The 23,220-nt window shown below is 40.3% G+C and overlaps 1 protein-coding gene across 4 annotated transcripts in view; it reads right to left on the bottom strand.

The window, feature by feature from the left end:
* Positions 1-18,052, bottom strand: part of LOC105222727 (uncharacterized) — a 28,494-nt gene extending 10,442 nt beyond the window's left edge. Inside the window, exons 1-3 of one of the 4 annotated variants that reach the window (XM_011200168.4) lie at positions 16,812-18,052; positions 2,475-2,562; positions 92-429 (exon numbers count right to left, since the gene is read on the bottom strand). In XM_011200168.4, coding sequence (XP_011198470.2) covers positions 92-429; positions 2,475-2,484 — 348 coding nt within the window. In that variant the 5' untranslated portion in view covers positions 2,485-2,562; positions 16,812-18,052. Of the gene's footprint in view, positions 1-91; positions 430-2,474; positions 2,563-3,201; positions 5,079-13,219; positions 13,974-16,811 lie in introns of those variants that run through there. The other 3 variants (XM_011200169.4, XM_011200167.4, XM_011200165.4) reach the window with 3 other exon arrangements.
* Positions 18,053-23,220: the final 5,168 nt, after the last annotated feature.

The raw sequence follows: 23,220 nt of genomic DNA, 5'->3' as shown, positions 1-23,220 counted from the left end.
AAAACCAAGCAAAAAGCCAATAAAAAGAAACGTTATCAATTAGTAAGCCTTTGGGATTTTGTATTTGCAAAAAATTGCATTAGCAACTTACGTCATCATCGGAGCTATGCGCCAGAGATCGTTTGCGATTCTCAACCAAAGTTGAGCTGGAACGTTTCGATGTCGATGCTTCGCCGAATAGCTCTTCGGGCTCCAACGACGACGAGCCACGCTCCGATATGAGTGATGAGGTGGTGCCACGCACCACCAATACATTGGATGCCGCTTCGGCGGCTGCTACCGATGATGGGCCATTGATCACTTCCAGTTCCTCTTCGGAGCTGTGTTGATCGTATAAAAGGTGGGATTGACACATCATCGCAGAAGACGCTGACGAAGAGCAGGCGGTGTCTGTTGTTGGCGAATTCACATCGGCGCAGGAGCTTAAGCCTAAAGCGAGAAGAGAAATGTGATTAGTTATTATGTATTTAAGCTTTGTTTCTCAAGTCGTAAATAAGCAAACGACAGTGAGTCCGTGAGTTCGTAAAACATGAGTAAAATGAGATCATAACTTATAAAGAAGTAAGCTTTTTGACGTTACTTCGAATCCAAGAATCGAATCTGATATAGACAAATCAGCAGTCTGCTTAGTAGACGTCATGAGTTTGAGAGATCGGAGCGCTCTAGTCGGACTTTTCTTGTCCTTATTCTAGGAAATGATTTAAAAAAACAAAGACTACATTTCTAAGTATAAAAAACAACTAAAGATCTATCAAACCACTGTGTTTAACACTCTCTGAATACTCAAAGGAGAGCCTCTGAGTTACTCTATCAGAAAAGAAATAATGCGAGAATATTAAGTGAATCCGAGAGCCTTAAACTCTAACGAGGACATCAACCAGCTGGTTAGCGGTACTTTCCCAATTAAGGGATCGTTCATTTCAGGTGCACGCTCTTAAATCATAATTCTTAATACGTTTGCAGTGATCGTCGTCAAAAGGGCGGTCTCTCATCCGAGGAAGTTTTATTCTTTTCATTGGTAGTGTTTTTTATATGGCGGGTCCCAAACCCGGCGAACAACTCTGGTGTTTCGCCTTCTCACATTAACTCGCCTTCAAACGGTCTAAAATCGGAAGCCGTGAGCTGCTTGAGCCACATTAGCAGAGGAAGTCCTCCACTTGGAATGCACTGGTGGAGAAGGTTCTGCCTAAACTTGGAATCTCCTATTCGCACCAAACAGTGAAAAGAAAGAACGGCTGGCGCGCTGTTGTAAACTGAGATAAACCGCATAAACTGTCTTAAATAGACCATTGTCAGAATTATACATACTATATCCGACAAGATTTTCTACGGCATTTTTTTACCTTGGGATATTTTTTAAACCAATTTGTGGTCCATTGTGGATTTGATATATTAGAACCCTATCAATGCCCAGCAAAATCCATGAATCCTTGAGTATTTTTCGTGACAAGTTCCTAAACTGATACTAAAATTGATGTGCCTTCCCATTGATTTAGTGTAATTAATGTTGATCGTGGTCTGGCGCTTGCGAACCTTCTTAAAAGTTCTGTATTTGAGGTTGTGATTGAGTATGGCTTAGGCATATAATATCGAATCAGTCTTCGTTGAAGCCGATCACAGACAGAAGAAGGGAGAAACTTAAAGTTAACAAGAATCTTATAAAAACTTTTGAGCTTCCACCGGTTTAGGCAAAAAAAAAGCATTGGTTCCCCGTTCTGATAGTTATATGGTGTTCTGCCTGGTTGTAAACAACTGATTTTATGGATGCAGTACGATAAATATACATATAAGGTGAGAGCGGTCGCAATCCTTGACTACCAAACCTCTGTTGAACTGAGTTCAGGTGTGCTGGGTGATAGTATTCTCGGATATAATAGAAAATTTCACTGAAAACATACTGTCTATGAAAGAAAATTGTCTCAGTGAATCTGATATCTCAGACTCGACACATTGTAGTTTAGATTTAGCTTTGCTCGACAACTTTTCTGTTCTACTTCTTAGTTTGTCTAAGAGACGATGCATGTTACGAGTACTTCTGTGTCCAGTTTATAACTGTTGACTTCACTGTTGTGATCACTGAACCTTCGTTAGCAGTAATAGTTAGTATGTGTCAAGGTCATTTCGACTAACGACAAAGTACTTCCTAATAAGCTTCACGGCTAAGAAGGTGACTCATCTACCAGTTACTTTCTGCATCTTCGTTAGAGACTACTTTTTCTGCATAAATGTCTTTTATTTTGATTTAGCAACCGAACTTCCTTCTATGGAAGCATAAAATGCGCTTTCCGGTATTCTTTCTGTTATCTAAACTGATTTAAACTGATTTCAAATGTTCTAGACAAGGTCTATCGCTCAAATTTAATTTTCTCCCTGGACTTTTACTTTTCACCACTACAGCAGGGTCTCACATATAAAATTTTTATTATTTTTATTTTTTTTTTATATAATTTTCAAGTTATGCATGCAAGACTCACTGGTTTCCATGTCCAAGTCTAAAGGGCGATGCTTGTCAACATCTAGGACGTCACCATCAGATTCGGTACCGGAATCATTCGACTCGCCCTGAAAACAATACAAACACATACAGTTATACAGCGCGTCACATATATATATATATACATTTGTGTATGAAAATCGTGTAGTATACATAAATTGCAAGCGCACACACACCTACACCGTTGCTAGTAAAATAAACACACACACATTTAGAAAACTATGAATATGTATATTTTGACTCAGGTTTTGTTTTTGTTTTTGAATTTTTTCCTTTTAAACTAACAACTATAATTGTATTGGTGGGCGACGGAATTTCCGGACTTTAGCGACAGGGATGCGTTCGCAAAACATTTTCATTTAGCGACGGAGGGGGAAAACGAAAAATGTGAAGAGAAAAGCGCAGCGCAAACTATAAGAACGCTAAAAGCAATGGCAAAAGAAAAAATGTTGAGGAAAAGCCAACAGAAGCAAAGAAGTAGACACTGAAAACGGCGACGGATACGGCGTTCACGACTACGACAACGATAAGAGCGGCAACAACAACAACCGCTTGGGCGCTTACTACTTTGTGAGGGTGTATGTGTGTTTGGGGAGCGTTTACACGCGCGCGCCTGCCGTTGCATGTATGTGTGTGTGTGTTTCTGTGTATGTAAGTGCACTTTTTCGCTGGCTATGTCTGCTTGCCAGTGTGCGGCGGCCGCTCACCTTTTTCTTAAAAAAACTTTTTGATGCTTTAACTGAATGCTCGCGACTCTTTTGCCTAACAAACTTTATCATTATTATTTTTAACACAATACCAACTCAGTGTTTCTACGAGTATGATGACTGCTGCGGCGCGTACAAAGCGCTCCAGCTAAGCGCGGCGTTTATTTTTTTTTGTCAAATTAGCAGCGCCGAACGCTGCTTGCCGAACCACAGACAATTTAGTTTATTACTTTATATGCTTTTTTTTTTTGCAACGCGCACACACTTTACGCCGATCGCTGACTGGCTCGCTGACTTTATGACTTCATATACAAATGCAGCTGCATTTAGAACGCCGCTGCCGCTACAGTCGTCGTCGTCGTCGTCGTTGTCGTCAACATCAATGTCGAACGAGTCACGTTTATATTTTTTACGGCATATGCTATGACTGCAGACGGTGGCAACAATAATAAAACCAACAACAATAACAACGGCGCGCATGTACTGTATGGCAGCATAGTAGTAGTAGCTGTAGTATTATTACTTGTAGTTGTTGTTGCGCTGTTGCTAGTATTGCTTGTGATTGTGTTTATAGCCGAGCGGCACGAATCAACGAGACACGGATACGCCAATAACGAATGCGCAGTCAAGAACGACATCGTCTTCGGCAACGCCATTGCTATCGCCATTGTGGCAGACATATTTCAAGTCGTCGTCGTCGTCGCAGTCGTAGTCGTTGCATATACACAGTTGTGAATGCTGGCAGCACAAGCCACAGCGCCAATGTGGGCGCAAGGGTTAGCGCTGGCAGCGCGCTGTTAGCGCCGGCGTTTGTCGCTTGCTTGCAACTTCAATTGGTCGCTGGCATTTGTAGCGTTATACGATGAATTGTTGTTATTTGTGTACGAGCGGTGCAGCGTTAGCGCTTCGCTGCCAGCGCGGCGTCGTCGCTGCTGCTGCGCACCTTTCGCCGTAAGATACAGCAAGGAAATATCGATTTTATTGCTACGACGTGCACGTCGACAACGACGGGCGACTAACGACGAATCCTGCCAAAAGCATTTCTCAAGTGCGTTTCTTTTTGCAACGCGGAAGCCAATAAAATAAATATACACAGGCAAAAGTAAGGACGATTTTCAGCCGCAGCACACTGCGTTCACTTTTTTGTTGTAATATTTGCTAAAGCACAAAATTTTCACTTAAAATATTCCGTTTCGGAAATTCGCCTAAAGTTCTGCTGTTCTTTACGTGAGTGCGCACAAATCACAATTGACGCGGCGCCCGCATTATTCACCGCTTTTCGACAAAATTGTTGTTTTTCAAAAATTTAAATTTATTTTTCATGCCCGTCTGGTATACGTATGAGCGCTTATAAATAGCATAACCAGTAGAGACTCAAAACGCACACATATACATATATATATACAACAGTTATAAAAGCTTGAACACAACAAACACGCACGCACGCCTTTGCCAAACGCCTGTCGCCGGCAAGCACCTTTCTCAAACTAATTGAAAAACTATGCAACGCTGCTCTCGCATGCAAGCCAGCAAACATCCCGTCCTAAGTATGTATGGCAGTAAAACGTTGCCGATTTATAGGCGCGCGCGCGCGTACAATACAACTCGCGCGTACTCATACTCATACTCACACATGCACACACGCGCGCATGAATGCGGTGACCACCCGCACATAGCACACCTTCACCATCAGGCGAGCAAGCACCCGCATACATTCACGCTCATGGCCACCACTGTCGCTCGCACATACGCCTACATAGTAAAAAACGTAACGTAAACTACGTAAAAGTCCTTCGGCGCGCGTTAGTCTGCTATCTATAGCGCGTACGCTCTCTTTACTCACACTTTTCCATGCTCATTCGCCAGCGCATTCTCTTGACGCAAGCGCACCACAAACGCTTCAATCCGCCTGCTGTCTGCTACGTCTCGCGTCACGCGATGCCGCTTGACGTACGGCGGCTTGTGCAGCTTGTTCGTTGGCCTTCGCGCGGGTCGGTGTTGCGCCGGGTTTACGCTTTTAATTCATCGAAAACAAAACAGAATGGAAACAGACTGGAAATGCGTCAATGCAATTTTGTTTTCGTCTTGCGGCGCTCAAAGTTCGTTGCAAAGTTAAAGCACAGGAAAAACGAAAAAACACACAAAAACAAAATTCGCTGAAACAACACGAGTGTGTGGCATATGTGCATGGCTTCGAGTAGCGCACCGTCGATTAGCGATTGTTTTTGCAAGCGTAGCATTAATGCCGGAAGTATGTACAATGCGAGGGTAATCGATTATCGAAAGTGTTGTGCATGGTCACAATGCTCATTGAGCAGTTTGTGGTTCTGGTGGAGTGTGAAAATTTTAAGAAGGGGATGAAGGAACAGAAATTTATTTTTATTTTTTACGTTTAATATGTTAGTGAAGAAATATATAAAAATAAAATTTGTATTACTGTTACTTCAATCAGCTATTTTCACGGACCTTATGGTCTATAGAAAGGTGCTTGAAACTAAAGACTCAAAGTTATATTGGGCAGTCTCTGAAGGTAAAGTAAATACCAGAACTTTACAATCCGCTTTGCTTGACATTTCGTTGGACTAGTTGCTCATTTGTTATTCTAGAACTAGCGCAGGCTCCAAGACGTCCATAATCTTCAAAAACTTCCTCGACTTATCTGTGATGAGCTTATCACTAACATTTGGTGTAAGCGGATCTTCTGGAAAAGTCTTCAGCACAAGTTATCTAAGCAATAGCAAACAATTTTCCCAATTTGAAAGTTCTTGGTGACATAAAAAACGGGGTCTAATCCGGTTACCTAGATCCGACGTACGTGATGTTTCTTTCTGAGCAACGGAAAATCTTTAAACTCCTTTTTAAGAAAGTTGTTTTACTAATATCTCCGAGGTTGTAAATCAAATAGGGATAATTCGATTTTTCCGTGATTATTTTATATGACTTAATTGAGTTCTCAGGGTCGTATCAAGTCTACTTTGGATGGTGTATGTTTGAGAAAATACGTCGTAGACAAACGTCAGAGGTTTGCAATAACGGCTAAGCTGTTCGTAAAGCACTGGCTCCTTGCTCGTACTCCTCAAAGACTATCCAGCTCAATATGATTGATTCCATATAAGATGACTACCGCGGTTCCGGTATCATTTGGGTGTTGTAAGGAAATTGTGGATCTATCAATATTAATTAGTCCTTAATATCGGCGATCTTATGAGTTTTTTTTAGTAATAGTAATGAATGTAATTGTAATAAGTATAAACCCGACTCCCTAATCGGCGATGATGGAGCGGAAATTCTATTGCCCGAATAGCAATTATCAGTGGAAAAGACCTGTGAGAAGAGAATCGAAACATACTAGCTGTTTTTGACAGCACGAATATGAGCTGCCTTTATATCGCCTTGTCTGAATTTGGTATCCTTGCAAAGCTAATATGGCTGTGTAAACTGGCGTTGAGCAATACTAAAAGCTCCATCAGAATTAGCAAGGACCTCTCAGAGCCCTTCGATATCAAACGAGGACACAGACAAGGCGACTATCTATCGTGCGATCTTCAAGCTACTTCTGGAGAAAATAATTCGAGCTGCAGAGCTTAATCGAGACGGTACAATCTTCTATAAGTGTATAGCTGCAGACGTACGCCGAACATATTGATACCATTCGTTACAACAACAGCGCCGCTAATTCTGCTTTTTTCCAGGTGGGATAAGTAAGCGAAGCAAATGGGTCTGGTAGTGCCGTGGGCAAGACGATATATCTCCTGACATCAAAGAAACAGTTGTCGCATTCACTACTTGGCTCCCACATTGATAACTTGGAAGTCGTAGATAATTTCGTCTATCTTGGAAGCATCAATAACAACGTCAGCCTCGAAATCCAACGCGGAAGAACTGTTGCCAAAGGTGTTACTTCGGACTGAGTAGGCAACTGAGTAGTAAAGTCCTCAGGCGTGAACAATGACAAGATCTGACGAATCAACGTTACAAGTTTTCGAGAGAAAGGTTCTGCGGAAGATTTATAGTCCTTTCCGCATTGACAACAGCGAATACCGCATTCGATGGAACGATGAGTTGTATGAGATATACGTCGACATTGACATAGTTGAGGCTTGGTTGGTAGAGCACACTCCAGCTATGAAGGTTTTCGATTCAGTACCTGCCGGTTGAAGCAAAGGAAGAGGAACGCCTCCACTTCGTTGGAAATACTAGGTGGAGAAGTAGCTGGCTACGCTTGGCATCTCCAATCGGCGCCAAACAGCGAAAAGGAGGAAAGACGGGCACGCTGTTATAAACTCAGCGATAAAGGGAAGACCATTGAAAAGCGGTTTGCTAAGATTGAACCAGGTGAAATGGGTAACGAGGACGATGAATCCTGTGGACGCTCTAAAGAGGTGTTACCGACGAAAACATCAAAAAAGACCACAAAATAATTTTGAATGACCGTAAAGTGAAGTTGTTAGAGATGGCAGGCACTGTAAAGATATCAGTTGAATGTGTATATCATAACAGCGAATTGATGGCTATAGAAGCTCCGTGCAAAATGGGTGCTTCCCAATGGCAATTGCTGGCAGTGGCTCGGTGCTCATAGGGTTCTTCGTGATCTGTTCGGTTTCGGCCAACCAAATGAGTAATTTTGATTTTCTTTTCGGCTTACCGAAACTTAAGTCCATAAAATTAATGAACTCTGAGTCTCAACTACTGAACAAGAAGTATTAGCAGAAGCCTTGGTTTCTCTTGGCTAGTTCTTTAGTTATATTAAAACATTAATAAAAAAAAAATATTATTAAAAGTGCTAACAATTTAAGAAACCCTGACAACACTTTAAAACCTACAAACTGCTCTCAAAAAAAGTCAACTTAACTGTATACGTATGTACATAAGCTCGGGATTACGAGTACGCTTGTGGAGTACATACTCGCCAGTGTGTATAAGTACGAGTAAACGTACGTTCTACGAGTTACGAGTACGGCACCTAGACTAGTAAAACGGACAGCCACTTAGGTGTATGAGTACTACAATATTAGTACGGTTCCTGTGTGTGGTGTGTAGGCGGCTTTTGTTGTAGCGTACAACAACTTACTCGCAAAAGCGAGAATACGAGTACACACGCAAACGTGCGAGAGTGCCAGAAGGCTGTAATTACGCGCGCCAAGGTGTAAAAACGAACGAACTTCGTAACTAATCGGCTTGTCTCGTTGTGCGTAGGTGGGCATTTTCCGGCGGGTGCACACTACGCTCTAGCGTTGGGTGACGAGTACGCGGCCCAAACGAAACGATTACAGGGAAAGCGCAGCCCAACAAAACGGGCATGTTTGTTGCAGGCGCAGTGTAAGCTGGAGTGGCGCAGGTAGCAGTAGGCGGAATTTGTTGCTTACGGGTACGCATTGGTGTTGTGCGCGCGTGCTCTTTGTAAGTTTCCGCCATGGGTATTTACATATGTGTATGTAATGATTGAAGTGTGCAAAGTTGTAGACTTGACAAAGCCGACTTCGAACTGACGCGCCGACAGTCAAAGGTAGGGACGCGCTGGCGTGCCAACTTGTGGTGCGGCGGGCTGACGCAAGCACTCACCAGAGAGTGACAACTAAACAGGCGCTTGTCAAATTTAGCTGAACGTTTGACAGTTCGTGCGTATAAGTGTCAGCATGAAGCGCCCCGGGCGCATGTAGTAGTAGCAAAAGCTTGCTCACTCGTGGTACGGAAGAGTTGCACATAGCGTCTCTGTCGTTTAAAGCCGAAGCGCTGCTGTATGTTCTATTGTTATTTTTGTCTGTTTGGTAGTGAAATTTTCGTTTCGTTTCCATTGCGTGCATTTGTTTTCGCTTTTATGAGGCGTGCAACATGCGTGAGCCAAAGTTTAACGGAGTGTATGAGCGCATGTGTGTTATGCAGCGCGTAATACGCAGGACCTTACGCTACGCCAAATATAGCAATAAAACACACAAAAACAAACACAATGCGAAAGCAGAAAAGTCATTGATATGCGTAGACTTTGGCTTTAATGTCACAATTAGTGTGCGCTCGCCAAGTCGCAGCGGTATGGGTGGACTCGCGTGCGTATGCAATGAGTAGCGCGCGTTACGCACGCGGTAGTAAGCGCTGTTGGGTGTAAAAGTGTTGCGTGCAGCAAGCGCTTTCATAGCTATAACAAAGTTTCGATAATTGCTCATATTTCGTTAATAAAATGAACGCGCCGCGTACCCTTAATTAACACTTCATACTTCTCATTGATTTTCTGTGACGCGTTGGCTATTTTTTCGCTATTCAAAGTGAGCTGCCTTAGTAGTAATATTCCGGTAAGCGCGCTGCTTATAGTTGCACATTTGCGTTATGCGCGCATACCTTTTACCATTCACAGCGTCTTTCCTCAAATTCTGCAGCCGCCTGCATTGCACTCTACCACTTTGTCCAACAACGAGCCTACGTTTAGCGCCGCTTACAATTGCTGCAACACTTGCGCCTTTTTAGTCTTACTCTTCAACTTTGCTGCCTAGTTGCCTTATTGTCTGTCTACATGCAAGTCTGCGTTGCGACGCGTCCCCAGCGCGTTGCTGCGCTGCGCCTGCATTGCAGCGTCTTGCTTATGCCCAGCGCGTTCTGTATCTATTGATTCACTTTTGCTAATATTTGCAACAAAAAGTGCACTTGTGCTGCTTAGACGTCGTCCACAGCGCGCACGCCAATCATCGCGCACTTCTTGCGCCATTCATATGTAGACACTTTGCTTGTGCAAATATTTGTACGCGTTAGCGGCGGCAGCGACTGGGTACGAAGCGCAACATACAACACTACAATTCCAATAAGAACAAGCGCGCACATACAGCAACAATGCACTGGAAGTGTCTGGGTAATGAAAGAAAAGTGTTGTTTTGCGGCGCTCTACTGCACTTTGTGCATAATAGTATTTGTTTTTGCATTGCTTCTTTTGAATTTCTGTATGGTACCATACCAATCTAATTTTAGCACAAAAGCTGTAGACTGCCTGCACCAACTGCCAGCTATGTGCTGCGCTCACGCACGTACCATATTACGACGGCTAGTATTTTACTACAGTCCGTATATGTAGTGCGCTATGTACTTTAATCACCTTACACAGTCCGCTGGCTGTAGTGCGAATATCGCTAGCTTGTCACTCAGTCATTGAGAAAATGCGCTTGCATGCCACCTGTATTTGGTTGAAAAATTTCATTGCAACAAGCGGCCGGTTTAAAAGTCGATGAGTGATTCATTCACAACATAAGTTGGTACAAGTTTGCTCACTTAATTGACTTTCTGCCTATTTCACACCTAATAGTATGGATTTTTTTGTATTATTTAATTAAATTAATCGTATGAAGATATTTGTGGAATTCATGTGTAAATTGAGCGACTTGTTATGTAATTCAATCGTAATCGCTTAGCAAATAATAATCTCATTAATAGATGTAACTCGGAGAGATCAACTCAACTTGTTTACAGTCAAAAATATATTTAGTTAATAATAATTTTCAACAATCACTGCAGTCAATGACTATCAGGTGAAGACAAATTGACAAATATACTTAAGCGACTTCCAAAATGCTAACAAACTATCGCCATCAACTCTGAATGTCGTTCACAATAATATCTTTTCTCCAGAAAGTAAGAGACTATCGTTAAATTTTCTTCCTTGTTAAGCAAATTTATTAGAATTCTTCTATTTTTTCGCTCCATTAGCCAGAAAATGGTTAGCATAATTGAATGAAACATAATGACTCTATTAAACGAATTAATTAAGTCAGTTATAAGTCAAAATTGGTAAGATTTGCGAAATGTTTTATTAATTAAGTCAGTTAACTAAGCAGAAAATAAAATTAATCATTTGTAAATTAGCTTGCTAATACTCGTACTTCCTTGGATAAAGTTACTTTTTAATTATTCTCAGTTGAGTAGGGAATTATAATCGATTATACAATAACCTTTCCAGAAAATGACTTGCGATGGAGTCAGTCTTCAGCTAGTGTCTGATTAATCATTAATTAATTAATCTCAATAAATTAGTTGTTAATTATTCAAAGACTAGCTAATGACTGACTCCATCACATGCATCGACTTTTAATTCAAATTCGTTGATTAGTGAACTAGTCATTAATTAGTTATAAATTAATCTCAAAAAATAATAATTAATCTCAATAATTAATTATGATTAATCAAAGACTAGCTAAAGATAGGCTCCATCACATGTGTAAAATTTTAATTCAAATTTATTTCTTAGTCAATTGGTCATTAATTATTAACAAATTAGTCTCATTTAATAATAATACATCTCAGTTAACTAATTATTGATTAATCAAATCCATCACATGTGTCGGTTTTTAGTTGAAATTCATTGATTAGTAAATTAGTCATTAAATAGTTACGAATTATTCACAAAAAATTATAATTAATCTCAGAAAATTATTTATTGATTAATCAGAGACTACCTCAAGACGGACTCCATCATATCTGTCGACTTTTAATTCAAATTCATTGATTAGTCAATTAGCCATTAATTAGTTGCAAATTAATCTCAATAAATACTAATTAAACTCAATAAGTTAATTATCAATTAATCGAAGAATTTCATTCAATTTAATGTAGAATTTCAATTCAAACTAGTCAATTAGGCACTAATTAGGTACAAATTAATCTGAGTAAATAATAATTAATCTCAATGAGTTAATTAGTGATTAATCGAAGACTAGCTAAAAAATTCATTGATTAGTCAATTAGCCATTAATTAATTTAAATTATTTAATTACGATTTTGTTCCTAAATTAGTAAATTGACTATAGTACTGAGTAAAAATTGCTAATGTAGTCAATTAAGATCTGAAAAGAGTTCAAGTTGTTCACACGACTAGACTTTCTGAGACTTCTTTCAATCCAATTCAATAGTGCAATATTCATTAGTAGCAATTTTGGCAGACTCTAATCTCTTTGATTGAAGTTATTATAACTAGTTAAGTATTGAGTTCATTCAAGCGGAAGTCATTAGTAATCAATTACACATTATATTCAATTAAATCATATTCCGTTACGCACAGTCGTCAAAGATTAATCACTAATTTGAGATGGATACTTCGTATATATCCAAAAAAATATAACTGATTTATTTTAAATTTAATTAAGTCATTCATTAATTAGTTACTATATTTACCCACAACTAATTTAAGTCAATTAAATACTGAACTAATTGCTGACAATTATTAGTTATTGATTCGAACTCAATTAAGTACGTCAATGTGTTTATTATTAGAAAAAAATGTTTTAATTTTACTTGCCACCAACCATTTAATATAACACACTTACTATATACACAAGCCACCAATTATTAACTTGCCATTTTTCAACATTCCCCCTGCAACGCGAACAATTTAATTTTCATTTCTATTTTTGCAAAGATTTTTGCACTTTTACACAAATTATTCGCACATTTTCTGGCCGCTAACGTATTTATATTTTATCCACACTCGCCTGCGCGCTCTCACGCTCTTCTTCATTGCCACTGTCCTCTACCCTTTTACTCTTTACACATTGACTTCTCAAACGCGCTCACTTTTTGCGTACTCATAACTGCAAGGCGCGAGGCGTGAGGCAACGCTTGCGATGACGCGGATGCAGACGCGGACAACGACAATGAAGACGATGAAGGCCAGGGCGGTCCAAAAGAAATTAACGCGCTGACATAACCGCTAACGTTTTGTCTACAAACATTTTTTTTTTGCGCTAGCCATAGACGACGCGCTGAAGCTCGCCGGATAAATTGGCGACAGCGCACTAAATAAATGAGAGCGCCATAGCTACATATATGGAGCGCAAGCATACAACATATGACTTACATAGCTGTTTGACGCGACAGCAGCGCTGCCGACAATAATGTGTAAAGCGGTGAGCAGCGCGCATGGAAAAAAATACGAAGGCAACCAAAATGGGAACAAAATAATTTGTGGAAGTTGCGCGTAACAAAAGGAAAACTAACAGAAATCCTTAAAAATTTTGTCAAACCTCATTGTAACTGGCACACTTACTGCAATTCACGAACCACTTGCGTCTGCTGCTGCTACTACTGCTGCTGGCAGTAGTGTGTACTCTTGGCTGCGCCTCTAAGATTATGGCACTGTCCTGCTCGAAGTACTGACATTGGCGTTGCCGACGTCCAGTGACGATGCTAGCCAAATGTTGAGACTAACTATGTGGCACTGAATACAGCTAGGATGCCGTCGGCTCCTATGGTTATGGCTATTTTCTTATGGCACTCTACACCGCACGGCACTTCACTGACTGGCTGAACTGACAGTTGGGACTGCACTGCACTCGCGCAACGGCACACACAAACAAACGTGCGTTATACACTGCATCGATGGCGTGGACCAACGCGGTGCGCCGACAATGGCGCACATAAAATCACTGTTTCACAGTAACAATCACTCACAGCCAGCCCCAGCGCACTATGCCATATACTTTGTGCGGCGCGCTAGCATATATATTTCCACATATATGTGTATATATATATGTATACATATAAAATTTAGTATTGGCAGAGCTGGCTGTGTTATGTAGTAGTAAGTTAGTAGTAGTAAGTAAGTGCGAACAACTGCGGCGCTTTGGTTAGTCCGCTCTGTGTGTCCTGTTGAAGCTGCAAAAGGGAACTGAAACCGAAAACGAAATTGAAACTGAAAAACGAATTGTCTCCATCAGCGAAAAGCAAAAGTTTAGTGTGGCGCCCGGTGAGTGTAAGGCGCGCGTTGTTGGGCGCAGAGTAAAAGCGCAGCGTTAGCAGTGAGCGCTAAGTCACAAAAGGCCCCAAAACCAAGCAGCCACAAGAGTTTTGGAAGCGCCCGTTGATACAGACATACTTTTATGACTTATACGTATGTACGTATGAAAGTATGTATGTAAGGACACGCTTGCATATACTACTCGCTTCGCTGTAGTACATACAGTGACGGCGCTTTGTTGTTGTGCTTATGGCTGTGCATGCATGGTACAATGGCAGCACGCGCTGCTCCACCAAGCGAATGAATGGTGTCCATGCATGCCAATAGCTACAACAAAAAGCTTTGTTTGTGTTGTTGTTGCTGCTTCGCGTAAAAGTGAGTTACGAGTGCAGCGTGGCGTCACATTTGTTAGCTGGCATTGCGCAAAGCGTTAGTCAGTGGAACTTGCCACACGAGCAGCGCGAGAGTGTTGAGCGCGTTGCTGGGTGCCTGTGTGACTCTCAAAAGTGTTGAGGTTTGGTTCTTGGTTGTTGCAGCGTTGTTGCTGCTATTCTGAACTTGCTGCAAAATTTTCATCTTCCAGTGCGCTGCCAGATTATTTGTTGTTTGGCGGTTTAAGAAATATTTTATTTGTGTTGATTTTATTAAATGTTAAAATTTCTTTAATATTAGAAAATTTTTAGAATTTTAACACCAAATAATTGTTTTAGTTGGTAATATTTGTGTTTTCTTTTTCACGTAATTTAGACATTTTTCTATTCTAAAATTACACAAAATTTGACATTTTTCTATTCTAAAATTACAGAAATTGGAAATTCAAACTCTAACTAAAACATTTCTGGCTTCAATAGCAATACATTTCATTGAGCGCCTAAAGGTAGACTACGTTGAAATTACATACTAACGTTGCCTACATTTTGGCGGTTGTTCCACGCGTTTAAATCCCATCTCTGCTTAACTATACGGACGACTTTACGGTGAACTTCTGATAAAATCTATACTTTCCTATCAATTAATTTGAAGTCCGCAATAAGATATAATATTTTCATTGCTTAGTAAGACTTATAATTCGTCATAAAATAATGGTAATTGACGTTTCTATTGCTTACGACTCACTACATCTTATTATATATATTTAGCATCGAATTTTTAGCTTACGCTGTCAGAAATAACTGATATATTGGTTAGTCGAAAAAGTCTTTTCGTATTTCTTATCAAACTTCAACTTATTTTTTTATTTTATTTATACTAATAATTAAATAAACAAATGTTCTTCCCTTTTTTTTACAAAAATTTCAAAATATAACGAAATTCTTCAATAGTTTCTCTCATTTTTGAACAGCTGTCAGCTGTTTTCAACTTCCCCGATTTTAATTTTTTTTAAAGGAAGCTTAAAATCTCAGCTTTCCAACCTTATATCGTATGATACAAGGTGATGAGTAGCACTGAAGATAAACGTCTTCAACGACATCTATTGCCAAAATACGAAAATACTTTTTCGACTACCCATTTCATTACGAAAATTCAAAGTTTTACAACAAAATAAATTTTGAGAAGAAATTTTGAGAAATTTTCCTATCTGTTTGATATTTTCAAAAAAACTCATTTAAAAATTATGAGTGCCTCACTAGCTTCACTAACAAACAGTACTCCCGTCTAATAAAAACGAAAAGCTTTAAAATATTCCATATCACAAGCTGGTAAGCATGGCAAATTGCTGCGCACTGAGAGCAAGTGACTAATAATATTTTATACTCCCATGAGCTGGGTGAGAGCACACAGCCAGAGCCACCCACCCACTCGTCACTCGCTACACGTCGTCCCAGTGGAGTAAAACAGCAGACAGGCCTACGCGCGCTCTCTTCACCGTCTTCAATGTGCTCATTGAGCTCGACCGCTCTTTCATATAGCAAGCACATAGTACAAGCTTATTTATATGCTTATATGCCTATAAATATTTATATACGCGTACGTGCCCACACACTTGATTGCTCAGCCGTTTTGCCAAAGTGCGCTGCCAATGATAATGATGATGATGACAAAGGCAACAACGGCAAAGATGTTGACAAGTTGAGCGCAGTACACAGAAAAAAAGGGTGAAAAATAATTGAAATGAAATAATAAATAAAAAGGCAAAGCTTATACGATAATCTCAAAGCGTTGCAAATAGAAGAGCCGCAAAACTGTATACAATAAGAAGAATAAGAAACAAACACAATCAGCACCAGCGTCAGCGTCAGCGTCAGTACCAGCAACAGCAAATGACGAAAATGTTAAAGCGGAAGATGTGGATGAAGGTAACCAGTATATGAAAGATGAGCGCCAAGAAAGAGCGCACTCCGTCCGGCAGCGCGCTGCGCTGTGCGCTTATATTCTACTATACTACGGCTGAGCGCTGCTTCATAAATTTCGTGTATTTACTTTATTATATGAAAATAAATGTGTTTATGTACATATAATATGTACTGCAAGTACTTAGAAACGTATAAAATATACGCGCTAGAGTTTGCTAAGCAAATAAAGCAAGTCTAAGCTTCCGCGCTGATTCGCCGCACCAGTTTAAGTCACTCTTCTGGCTCTTTCTTCATTTTGGAGAATGCAGCGCGTGCTTAAGTCTAGCAGCGCTGCTTTTATTGGCACAAATATTCGTAAAAACTTATTAAACTTAGGCGCGTATACATAAAACCTTTTAAGGGAGACAAAAAAAAATGGCAAAAAGTGACTACAAATACGCGCTTAGTTGCGGCTGCTGCAAAAAAGATAACGTTGTAAAACAAATCAAATGGTAAGCACCAATAAACATAAACTGTCAGCGCGCATTACGTTTGTAAAGCATATAGCCTACCGCGGCGTAGCGCGTCGTCTTTATACATAACGTTACATAGTTTAAACTTGTACTTACCCGCTTCTCGCTGTGCGCGCTGCTTCAGCGCTGCGCTCTACGTTAACGCTATAGCGCGCCGTCGCTCACTTATTCTTTTTGCTGTTTTTGTTGTTCTAACTACTACTATTGGTTCTTTAGTTAGTACTTTTCGTTGTTTTTCGTTTTATTTTCTTTGCTGGCAACGTTTACTAATTTTGTGCTGCCGCCGCCGGCTTGACTTTTTGGCCAACGTTAGCGTTTATTGCTTTTACTTGCTGTAATATTGTTTTTTTATTTTTATTTTACGGCTATTTTATTGCACTTCCTCCGTGTACCTTAAACTTTACTAGCTTTTTTGTTTTTTTTTTTTACCGTGCTTGTGCTGTACGCAGCGCATAGACGCGTCTCACGCGGGTCACGAAAACATCACCTATTCTCCTAATATTACCGCACTCTTCCGCCTTCAACAAGAGCCGCAACAGTACTAGCGCTTTGGTGTCGCGGCTGCTGTGGCTCTAGTGATTGTCGCTACTACTACGCTTACTACTCGTAGCTTTGTTGTTGTTGTTGTTGTGGGCTGTATTGCTGCCGCCTTCACTGCCGCTGCGGTTGTAGTAATTCTTGTTTGATTTCAATTTTTTTTTTTGTGTTACTTTTAGTTTTATTTGTTCCTCTTCCAGCAGCATTCACTGAATCGTAGCGCTGTCGGCTACTCGAACTTTTGGTGGTTTGACTACTTTCTGGTTTTACTAGGAGTCGCGCTCACTACTATCGCTTTTTGTATGAGCACACACGCGCGCACACACATACTCAAATATATTACTCAATTGTTTTACACATCATGCTATTTGCGAGCAAACACTCAAGCGCACTGCGCTGTCTTAACGCCTACGGCCGGAGTTTAAGTACATAAATGGCCACGAACGCGCAGCGCGACTGCCGGAATACTTGTTTTTTTGTTTGTATCGACGACGTTGCAGACTATCTGTCGTTGAAATTAGGCTCTTTTCTTATTATTTATTGTTTCTTATTTTCCAGTTTCGCAACGCGCGCGGGTGGTAGGTGTGCGGTGGGACAACTCAACAAGCAACGCGCTGCGCTAGTAGTAATTATTTTGTCCAGTAGTAGTATTAGTTAGTAGTAGTAGTAGCACCGCGGACGGACTATACGTGCTGGTAGTGATAATAGGTACTGCTGGCGTTTTGTTTTCACCGCTGACTGGCAGCGCAATCGATGTATGAACACTGTATTGTTGGAGATTTTTTTCCAACTACGGCGCTGAATTTTGTAGAGCAGCAGCGCAAGTGAAAATACACAAAGTATATTAACAAAAAAACATTGAGCGCTAAGTAGACACTCTCTGGAGCACTTTATTATGGCTGCGCGCTTGCAGACAACTTAAGCGCTCTCGCCGGTGGTAAGGAAGTGCAGCAGAATATAATATATAAAAAAAAATAAATTTTACGCTTTCATTGTAAAACAGCGCCAGCAGCGTGTGGCGCGTGCTTTATGGCGCTCAGCAGCGCCCACTATTGCTCAGGCCGCGCTGCGCTATGCTTGTACTCTACGCCCGGCGCATGCAGCCGCAACTCTCTCGTATACTTAAAAAACAACAAATAACTCTTTCAAGTCAACGCCGAGCGTAACTCTTGCAGCTCTATGCTCAAAATACAGGGGCTTCAAAACGTATTATTTTCATTTAAAGGAGATCTGGAAATATTGTTATTACAGAATTCTGCTTCAACACGCGTTGTGTTAAAGTATTTAAAGTGCAGATATTTTCATGTCTATATCTTGGTTTGCATTATAGAGCTCCTATTAAAGAGTTTCTCATTAAAAGCGCTTCTTTTTAAAAGCCAAATATTTGTTTTCTCGATTCTGGGAGGATGGAGTCATGTGTAGAAGTTCACGCAAGTGAGGAAAGTTCTCTGATCGCCATTCACTTGGGAGTGGCCAGAAACGATTCTTTTACATATGACTCAAGCAGCTCACGACTTCCGGTCTTTGACCAAGTATCCTCTGGGTAGCCTAAGAACATCCGTTTGAAGGCGAGCTAAAGTGAGAAGGCGAAACATCCCCTGCATAGGGTTGTGCGCTGGGTTTGGGATCCGCCACGTAAAAAAACACCCCCAATGAAAACCAACAATCAGCCTTGGATGAGAGACTCCCCTTTTGATATACGACAACATTGACATAGTTTAGCGAATTAAAAGACAGCGGCTACGCTGGCTAGGTCATGTTGTCCGGATGGATGAAAACACTCCAGCTCTGAAAGTATTCGACGCAGTACCCGCCGCGAGAAGCAGAGGAAGAGGAAGACCTCCACTCCGTTGGAAGGACCAAGTGGAGAAGGACCTGGCTTCGCTTGGAATATCCAATTGGCGCCACGTAGCGAAGAGAAGAAACGACTGGCGCGCTGTTGTTGACTCGGCTATAATCGCGTAAACGGTGTCTACGCCAGTAAAGAAGAAGTATAGTTAGGCCAAGTACTATGGTTTTGGCATTATGGAACATTAGCTACGACGCTATATTAAAACTAGAAATGCCAGACGAATAATATTTAATTGGCTACGCGGACGACATCGCGGCAGTAACAACAGCAAGGGATACAGAAGAAGCGCGAAGAAAGCTGAATCAGGTCATGATACGGACGCAAACATGGCTTGACACCCACAACCTCCAGCCAGCTACGGAAAAAACAGAGCTGCTACTGTTAACAAACAAGCACATACCTCTCGAGATAAGCATGCACAGAACTACGGACATTCTTAGGACACAAAGAGCAGTAAACTACCTAAGCGTAAGACTGGACCCCAGACTTTCTGGGTACAAATCCATCACGCCGCAGGAAAGGCAGCGAAGATCACCTCTCAACTGAGCCGATTAATGGCCAACATAGGAGGTCCCAGCCAAGAAAAGCTCCTAATGTCGACGACAATCAGCGTCTTACTATACGGAGCCGAGATCTGGGCAGACGCGCTTAAAAAGGAAAAGCGGCGTAAGGTAATGGCCAGAGTGAAGTATCCGGCGATGCAATATTAGTTATAAGCGGCAATGCTCCAATCGACCTACTAGCATACGAAAGGAAAAAGCTGTGGGAGCTAAAGAAATCATCCGATCATAACATGAGCGCAATACAACAAATAAGGAAAGATACAATAACAGCATGGCAACAAAGATGGGAGAACGAAAGTCGCGGCAGATGGACGGCCAAGAAATCTAGACTTATGGACAAGCCGTAAATTCGGAGAAGTCGATTTTTACACAACCCAGCTTTTATCCGGTCACGGATACTTCAAAAAGTACAGAATGGGAAAAGTCGAAGAGCCGTCATGCCTATATAACGACGCGACAGAAGACGACGCTGAACACACCTTCTTCGAATGTGTGCGCTGGCGACAAGAACGCAATAAACGCGGACAATTTAGTCAGCGTAATGTTGGAGAGTGAAGCAAACTGGGAAACTATCAAGAATTTCGCAGCAATCTTGCTTCGCAGAAAAAGCGGGACCTGGACGCAGGTGCGCAGATGTAAATCTCTCAATAAGACAAATGGAACGCCACCCTTTGTTACTTCGTTCCCAGTCGAATCTGGTTGCATAGCCCGGAAAGACTTTAAATAAGTTAGGTTAGTCTGGCGAGCTAATGAGCCCCGCATAGACCAGTGTTTGTCCTTTGCGGTACCAGAGGGAGTTCAGTTACGAAGTCCATGAGAAATAGTTATCCTTTTTTTGGAACTTAGTAGTTATATAAATTGTAAATAAATTTGTAGGAATATGATTCTTGCAGACCATCTCAGCGATTTCGCATGGAACTGTGACAAGTTTCCTGTCGTAATGTTGTTTCGTTTGGTTGCGATAAAATGTTACGAAATCTGTCTTTAACACTCTTTTCCAAAGTGAGCAATAAGAACATAGATATTATATCAGAAAATTGATACTAATTGCCACTGATATTGAAATCCAGACTCAGGTTTTATGTTTTGTTTGGCTTGTTAGAAGGGCACTGAGAACAGTTTGGTGTGATTGGAATTGAGACTAGGTGTGATTGAATTTCAAACTGACAGTTTAGTGGCATAGCGGCCAGTAAATAATACATCGGCTTCTAAACTGTACAGTGGTGAGCAAATAGGTAGTACGCTACCCAAAAAGTTTCCGTTATAAAGGGTGGTTTAATTGAAAAAAAGGCAAGGACAAAAATCAAAATTAATATTCATGCAAAAATCAGAGTAAAATATAAAAAGTAACAAAATAATTTTTAGTTAAATATAAGTAGGTTAATTTTAAAAATACTGTAGTATATTTATTTAACAAAAAATTTAATAATTACCAATTATAATGTGTTAATAACTAATTACTATTTTTTTTTTTTCAGTTAATATTGTGAGATATGAAATAGTGTATATGTAGTCTACGCGGAGTATGAATGACTTCTGCATTTGAAACAGGTGAGTCTCTTATTATTGACAATACATATTTTATATTAGTAAAGTTCCCAAAAGTGGAAGTGAATTTGGAGTTAATTTGTTCCTCTGTAGATACTCGTCTTGAATAATAGCTCATGTCTATTGCGCTTATGAATATCGTAAGTAGACTTCTTAATAATTGAATCGCAGAACCTGCTATTGTAGCGGCAGAAAAGATTCCTGAAGTATATTCGAGGAATGGTGCCGAGTTGACAAACCTTGGCCATTTAAATATCTGGGTCGTTCCGGTCACTTACACCCAACCGTCGTGAAACGGAATTGAATTGAGGAACCACGCATGCGATGATGACCTTCTTGCTTTAACCAACTGTTTATAAGTTCAGTATATAGTATATTATTTATACTTTTGTCTTCTTATCATCATACCATAAGATCGCAACGATTGGTTTAAAAGATCAAGACTAAAAGTATTGAACAGTTAAAGCTTTGTATATATATAACATCATTAATAAGCCTATATCTGTAATATATAATCCTAGTGACGATCGTTTATTCTACTATTTGTTGAATTTTCGTAGATTAAGCATCCACCAGACCGAATTTTTAGTTTTCTTAGACCTTTATAACTTATATGTCTACGACTACAAACTCACTTCATATTCTTCCCTAGCTAGTAGACACCACTTTCGCGGTTATAGCAGAGTATCTTTTCATTGCGGGTGTTTTTTTACTTGATGGGTTCCAAACCTAGCGCACAACAGATGTTTCGCCTTCTCACATTAACTCGGCTGTTTTTGGTTATCCAGAAGATACTTGGTCTAAGACCGGAAGTCGTGAGCTGCTTGAGCCATATGTAATATAATCTTTACTGGGCAATCTCAAGTGAATGGCATTCAGAGAATTTTCTTTACCTGCATGAATTTTGACATATGGCTCCAACCTCTTCAAATTAACCTAATTTGAAACGGAAGGTTAGTCCGGCGTGATCTACAACGGCCTTGTGCAACTCTCTTCCTGTTTCATTGGCATCAAATATCGTTTGGTTGTGTATCTTTTCTTGAGTTTATTTCGTTTTTTTTTTGCCAAAAGTCTTTTTTATGAGTTGGGCAAACGCTGAGGTATTATTTCTGTAAGGTATTCAAGTTTAGCGCATGAGCGATTATTAAATGATAAGTTTCAGTTTCCAACACTGCAATTTTCGTAGAACTCTCTCAGTTGCATTGAAAAATGCCAATTTCTCTGGTAATTAGCGATGACTTTGGTTTCTTATTTAATGAATACACTTCATTGCTCTTCAAGTTATATTTGGAACCACATCTTTGAGATCCGGTCACCCATCTGAGAATGAAATTCAGGAAATAATTTGAAGAGCCTTATGAGTGTTAAGCCTACACTTACTGTTAATTTTTGTATTTCGGCCAAATGGTCGAGTCGAGGTCGTCATGAATAATACCGATCATATTCTTATGGATTTCCTAGAGTTGTAAGATGCCCGGTTTATTATTTATTTATTGCTTCGGCTTAATATTACTTTAAGCCTTCAGTCCCACCGCAACAGATTTGTTTTCTAATAATATAATCAGAGAATGTCATTAACAGGCTTCTATATATACCTAAATTGTTTGTCTTTTGCCACCACTGTACTCATATTTGTTATACTTTGGGAAACATTGCGTTGGCTTTGAAACTGCCTTGTTAGTGGTGGATTTAATTTGTTCCGAGGTGAAGTTGGAATTATGAATTTTCAAACCATAGACAGGATATATTAAGTTTGCCTGGATGTTTCCAACACCCAAAGAAACGTCGGATAGTCCCTCAGTTTTCGAGATATCGATCTGGAATTTCGCACATCTTTCCTACCCAAGAAGAATTGGAGTTAAACACTTGTATGGAAAAGTTTTTCTTTTCACGAGAAATATTCACGAAATTTGCCATATGTCATTCCTCAAAGCGACGCTACGATCTCTGAAGAAAAATTTACTGATCAGACCACAATAGCATATAGCTGCCATACAAACTGAGA

This window comes from Bactrocera dorsalis, chromosome 1, assembly GCF_023373825.1.
Source record: "Bactrocera dorsalis isolate Fly_Bdor chromosome 1, ASM2337382v1, whole genome shotgun sequence".
Lineage (NCBI taxonomy): Eukaryota > Metazoa > Arthropoda > Insecta > Diptera > Tephritidae > Bactrocera > Bactrocera dorsalis.
The sequence above is the reverse complement of the archived record's forward strand: the minus strand, read 5'-3'. Positions and strand labels throughout refer to the sequence as shown.